This window comes from Asparagus officinalis, chromosome 1, assembly GCF_001876935.1.
Source record: "Asparagus officinalis chromosome 1, Aspof.V1, whole genome shotgun sequence".
Classification (NCBI taxonomy): domain Eukaryota; kingdom Viridiplantae; phylum Streptophyta; class Magnoliopsida; order Asparagales; family Asparagaceae; genus Asparagus; species Asparagus officinalis.
This window is the reverse complement of record NC_033794.1, coordinates 113,491,282-113,497,592: the sequence shown is the minus strand read 5'-3', so window position 1 is coordinate 113,497,592 and position 6,311 is coordinate 113,491,282. Positions and strand designations below refer to the sequence as shown.

General features: G+C 34.6%; 1 protein-coding gene across 2 annotated transcripts; it reads right to left on the bottom strand.

Moving 5' to 3' along the window:
- LOC109829048 (rust resistance kinase Lr10-like) lies at nucleotides 982-6,305 on the bottom strand. Of its 2 annotated transcripts, none has more exons than XM_020396113.1 (4): nucleotides 6,133-6,305; nucleotides 3,821-3,844; nucleotides 2,180-3,024; nucleotides 982-1,134 (listed from the first exon to the last, which is right to left on the bottom strand). In XM_020396113.1, exons 1-3 carry the CDS (start codon nucleotides 6,290-6,292, stop codon nucleotides 2,186-2,188), a joined length of 1,023 nt encoding a protein of 340 aa, XP_020251702.1. In that variant the 5' UTR covers nucleotides 6,293-6,305; the 3' UTR covers nucleotides 982-1,134; nucleotides 2,180-2,185. The 2 variants fall into 2 exon arrangements, with proteins under 2 accessions (XP_020251702.1, XP_020251703.1); XM_020396114.1 differs by lacking the exon at nucleotides 982-1,134 and adding an exon at nucleotides 1,181-1,771.

Here is a 6,311-nt window from a genome sequence, read left to right as displayed (position 1 = left end):
TGTGTAGGAACCTATAGGCATTTTTATACGCTTACAACCCATGTAATTTTTTATCAAATCATCAATGATACTTTCTTCTTGAGATTTAACTTTTACTTAATCTGAAGGTAACATCATGTATAACTAATTAAAGAATTCTAAAAAAGTATAATAATTTCATCTTAATTTTTTTGAAAAATTCATGTTTATGACATTTCTTTTTAACACTATGCCCCAATTTAATTAATCCGATTTCACATCAATAATATTTGGCTCTTGAGCATTTTTAAAATAATTCCGCTAGTTCCATTCACCATTGTTTTTCAAATGTGATCGTGCAAAACAGTTACTATTGATATGTAGTTCCAGTTGACATTGTTTAAAAAAAACAGTCTAAGCAGGTGCGTGGACAGGTGTGGTGTGCGCCAGGCTGCTTAAATTTTCTATGAGAACCCCCACATAGGTGCTAAGATGCACGCCTATGGTGCATACAAAAGGGGGCAAAAACAAATCTCCAAAAGAAAGCTATTTATTGACAAGGGACTTTGGTATAGGCTTTTGTGTCAAATAGATTGCATCAGACCTAACTCGAACCCAACAAAATAAAAAAACCAAAACCCAGATTCGAACCACAAAAGGAAAAAAACTGCTACTGATTTCTATTCAAGACTGTCCCTGCCATAGCCGATCACTTCCTTCACTGCTTGTGCGCAAAGTTGCCTGGGTAGCGGGAGCCAGTAAAAAACAAGTAAGGATATTAATCGACTGCATTTGTTTCAGGATCCAATTTTTTTTTTCAAATAGGGTAAAAGTTCCGCTACCAACTTTAACCTGTATATGAATCTGGCATTCTTTGTAAGCTTTTGCCTGATAGAGACCCGAATCAGAATATATGTGAACATGATCAACGTGAATAAGATCTGGATTTTAGGTATGTTCATTATGAAGTAAATATAGGTTAACTTGATGATATATTCATAATTGTATTTTATAGAAAAGAAAAAAGCAACACGACATATCAGTAATTCCATATTTTCAAGACTTCTTACAAGAAGATCCAATTCATACTAGTCATGAAAACAAATTTGTACATTTATCAATATCGGGTTTGTATCCACTCCCCTTGCACCCCTATCACAATGTCACACCTTCCACCTGCCAATAATCCAGAAAAAGAGAGATTGGATTTTATTCAAGATTAAATTGCTTGACTAGCTTAATATTGACTCAGCCAAGGTTCTAAATGTTGCTAGTAAAGTAGAAAACAACCAACAGAATAAACTGTTGGATAGTGGATGTTGTATTACATAAAGAAAGTAAAATAGAGGGCACCATTATGATGAAAGATCTGAATATCTCATGTCGCTAAACATTGATGGATAAAGAAGAGGGTCTGATATAATATGAGTTTGTATGATAACATTATAACTCTTAAATGCAGATGTGTAAAGAGAAGACATATTGATGTCATACAATCAAACAAAAAGAACAACACAAATAGACACGACTGCATTATAACTCGTAAAAATAAACAATTTAGTAGCCAATCCAGCGCTTAGTAGTCACATGAAAAAATCATGTTGGTCAGTCAAAATAACAGGCATTATGTCCGGTCAAACCAAAAATATTAGAGATATTGACTAAATAAATAATATAAACTTATTTATACGATCTAGTTACTACGTTGAATGCTAAAAAACGATATATCAGCCGACATGTCGAGGCAGTTTAAATTGTGGATGCAGTATGAGCACTTGGAGTTTATACAATGTCCAAAGATTGAGAAGTCATCCTGTATCGATATAATAAAATAATAAGGAAGAAGAGTTAGATGGGGATATGAAAACATGCTCAAACTGTATACACAAAAGCTAATTTCATATATCAACTGAGAAATGCTCCATAATAGATCAACTATTTGACAAGGAAAATATTACAACATTTTGTTGTTACATAAGTACACAGAAGGAATTGGGTACTAAATGACAGATACATATGTAAACTGCAGAAAGAAGATAAGGGTTAAAAATGCTTTCAAAACCACGAGCAGGATTTTGCAATAAAACATAAATTAAAAGGTTACAGGAATTCTGTAAATGAGAGAGAAGACGTAGATACAAAAATTATAGAAAGAAGATAAAAGTGATAAAAGGGAAAGTGTATTTATTTAAGAAGACAAAGCAATTGCAATTTGAACTACCTTCAATTATAGTTTGCTTATAGAAGTACCAATATCTTGATATTCCGAGACAAAAGGCTTTGGTGGAATCTGCAAGCTTTCCAAGTCCCCATCAAGAAGTTGGATTACTCTTGTCATAGTAGGACGGTCATTTGGACTCAATTGAATACACCACAGTGCAACAACCATAAGTTTTTTTGCAATATTCTCCTCTTTTCCCATCTCCGCAGAAAGTCCAAGATCTTCTCCACTAATCAACCGGTTATAAACCCACTCTGGAAAATAAACCTCATTCTGCTCCTCAATTGCGGGTTCAGTAGTTCTCTTCCCACTTACCATTTCAAACAATAGCATCCCAAAACTGTAAACATCGGATTTGTAAGACACTTCTCCAAAGTTTCTAGAGTAAATCTCTGGTGCAATGTAGCCCATTGTGCCCCTAGCAGCTGTCATGGTAATAATGCTATGATCTCTTGAGCAAAGTTTTGCTAGACCAAAGTCAGAAACTTTTGGTACGAAGTTGTGGTCTAACAAGATATTGTGAGGCTTGATATCAAAATGTAGAATACGCTGGTCGCATCCCTGATGTAAGTACTCAATGCCCCGGGCAATACCAGTTGCAATTTCCATGGGAAGCTCCCCCTTGTACACACTTCCAAATCCACCTTGGCCCAATTTATGGCTGAATCGTTTAGTTATTTTCTTAATTCCAGAATAAGTGTATCGTGTGGGTTTTGTGGTCTTGTATGTAGCTAGGAACTTTTCTACTTTCAAGTATGTTCTTTTTTCCTTTTCAGATTGCCTGAAAACATATAGTACGATGGTTGAAACTGATAGGAGAACTAGGAGTCCGACAGTGGATGTACCTAATCAATGAAAAATATATAATTAGCATAAATATAACTTGATGGAGGTGCCTATATTCGCCAGGCTATACTCTTTTTAGTAGAGAATTTGAATTGCTGACGATAAGGGCCACCATTGGGTTTCTGTGACAACCCGGAAACAATAAAATCCTTCGAATAGAAGCTTATCTACATAAATTATTCTATACAATTCATTTTGGATCAGATCTAAAACGACAAGATTTTAGTTGTGAGGTGATATATATATATAATATATATAATATAATTGATATATATATAATATATAATAATATATATATATATACTATATTATATATATATATATTCAATCCTCACACTAAAATTATTACTATACAATTTCATTTTTGGATCAAGATCGGTAAATACGTACAGAATTTAGTGTGAGCGATTGATATAATATATATAAATTATATATATACAAATATATATATAAATAACTATTCATATATATAAAATAAGAAAAGCATTGTTCATACTACAGTAAAATCACTGTAGCATTTAAAAAATATTACTATAGCAAAGCGGGATACTGTAGCATTTAAAAAATATTATTATGCATTCAAAAAATATACTACTGTGGCATTTTTAAAAATAATACTGTAGCTGTAACTTTAAAATTTATATTACTGTAGAATTTAAAAATACACTGAGCATTAAAAACGGAATTCCTGTAGCAAAAAAGGGAGGCTGTGCTTTGCACGGGGCACACACTAGTGTGTGTGTGTGTATATATATACAATTTTATATATATAAACACACACACATAAGCACTCACCTGCAATGATCTTCACATGTGATCCTGCAAAACATGAGAGAGAGATTAGGATTAGAATAACAAATTTCATTCAGACAAGGAGTTGCTAAAACTTTCCTTAAGGAAAAATAGTTTCCTGATAACTAATGGATAAGGAAATATTTTTTTAAAGAGAGAAGTAGATCCTTGTGGACATCCAAGGGGTATGAAGACAGAACAGCACATGTATAATTCATTGTCTTATAACACTTTGATCAGTCCACAGAAACGAATAGAAAAGAAATGTTGCACGAGAAAAAAAATTATCCAAAGGATAAGGGTCTTTAAGAGTAATAGATTATTATAATTACTTTTTTATCCAATTAAAATTGAAAGGTTATATTGCTCCAGTGGAAGTCTAAACATTTCAGCTAATTACAGAACAACCAAGAAAAGAAATTTCTCACAACAATTTCAAAGAATATTAATGCATAAAACCCACCAAGGACAGAGTGCTTCCTCTTTGTATTCCTCCTAATTTCATACATGTTGCTCATTGTTTATGATCATGAACAAGATCATACATTGCATCTAGCACCAGGCAGCCAGTTGTGTTCTTTTCCGTTGAATGCATTTGTAAAATTTTTGGATACCATGATGCAAGTTTGGATTTGATCGCTGCAGTGGCTAAAAAAACATCACGCAGCAACTTCAGGATGTTGAAATTTTAGAGGAAGAAAAATGGTTTTTGGAGATTTTAAACTAGCAAAAGGGACATTTGAAGCCACCACAACCCTGGAGGATATTACAGCTACCTCATCTGGTAGACTGGTTCTTAGAGGCACTTACCTAATCAGAAACTGTTGAGATAAGTAGTAACTTGAACTCTCGCAAGTTTCTGAAACAAATATATTTGGCCACGTGGAACATGTGCATCATCTAGATATTTCTAAGTAAGTTTCCAAAAAATCTACAACATCGATAGCCTACAAGTTTCTAGCTCATAATGCAAAATTAGAAGCCTGAAGAAACCCCGAAGCATATAGTTATACAATTACACAAGCTTGTGACATAGGACTTGTCCTCTTCTTGCAACTAAGTATAGAAGCATTAGACTAGTGCAATATAAGTGAGAGAGTGCAAGATAACATTGGAACAAGAATAAGAGAGTGAGCATCTTATAAGAGAAAAAGGTTTCTGATATATAACAATCCGGTGCATGTCTCGTGCCAATTTATCTAAAAGCTGTCTTAGAGAATTACCATACTATTCTTAAATGCTGATATGGTGCCAAAGTAGGAAAGTGAAAGATGGAATTAGGCAAGTTTTGCTGGATTTTGTGCATGTGTTATGCCTGGTGCAACTATTTAGTTTAGGTAGCTATAAGTGTAGCCCTCCAAAAGAAAAGTACATAGCAGGTCACCAACTCTAAACTTGTTTTCCGACAAACACATGAATATGATTTTTTTCAATTTTTCCTCCAACAAAGGCTAGTTACTGTCAATTTTTGTGTTCATATAAACAAGAATTCATTCGTTGCACATACTGTGGAGCAAAACTAACTTAGGTCTAGGGTGTGGCATACTCTCCATTTAGATCTACCACCTAAGAAAACTCCACCAAGCACTGAACGATTCCAGAGGTCACTCCCATGAATTCTAGAGGTGTCTCCTAGTAGAATTGAAGAGATAAACCATGCACATTCATGTGTTTTGTATGAGACCTCGCCCTTCTTGGTATAAGCTGTCGCATTCCCAGCCCTCAAGACTGCATAGAAGTTGAACAGGCCAACAGGGTACAGAAGAATGACAACATATGCATGAGAAAAATCTCATGCAAATACTAACATTACTTTACCCTTCGTTTACGCAGCAATTGAATATATAAAGAGAATTAATCATTAATGTTAGAAGTTTCAAATCAATATCTCTAGTTGTTCAAAATCTATTGTCTGTAATACACTCCCAACATAAATAAAGCTTCAGTGTGAATTCCTCAAAATTTATTCTCTTCAGGGAATTTATGGTGACTAAGAGCCCAGCTGCGCGTAGGCCACTCACCCTGGGATGCTTACTAGTCAATGTGCATTTTACGGACATACACAAACAAACGGAGACATGTGAACATTATAATATTTTTCCATTGTTTCAAATGCACAAAACAGTAACAATTTGAATGTCCTTTCTCCAACAAAAAAAAAGAACTTTTTGAATGTCAGTTCACATCAATTTTAATGTGATTTATGTCACTGAAAAAACAATATCTTAGAGAAAGTAAAAGAATTTGTGACACCAGCACTTCACATTACATAAAACTGAGATAAAAAATAATTGACATCATGCATGTATTCTCACCGTGATGCTGCTGCTGGCCGATGCAGAAGCTCTGGTTCCTCGCAAAGTCGAGACCGCATTGCCTCCCTCCCCTCTCGCACACCCCGCAATCCGCGTCGGCTTCGTCACCAACATACCATGAAAACACCACCTCCCTCCTCTCGCCGAAATCGTCCAACATCTGCTGAAATGGACTCCAT

What these genes read in the sequence shown, in the direction of transcription:
- LOC109829048 (XM_020396113.1), bottom strand. Translation starts at nt 6,292, where the DNA reads ATGTTGGACGATTTCGGCGAGAGGAGGGAGGTGGTGTTTTCATGGTAT. An exon ending in CGGCCAGCAGCAGCATCACG is followed by an intron (nt 3,845 to 6,132) that starts GTGAGAATACAT and finishes CATGTTTTGCAG; the next exon opens with GATCACATGTGAAGATCATT. An exon ending in ACATGTGAAGATCATTGCAG is followed by an intron (nt 3,025 to 3,820) that starts GTGAGTGCTTAT and finishes TTCATTGATTAG; the next exon opens with GTACATCCACTGTCGGACTC.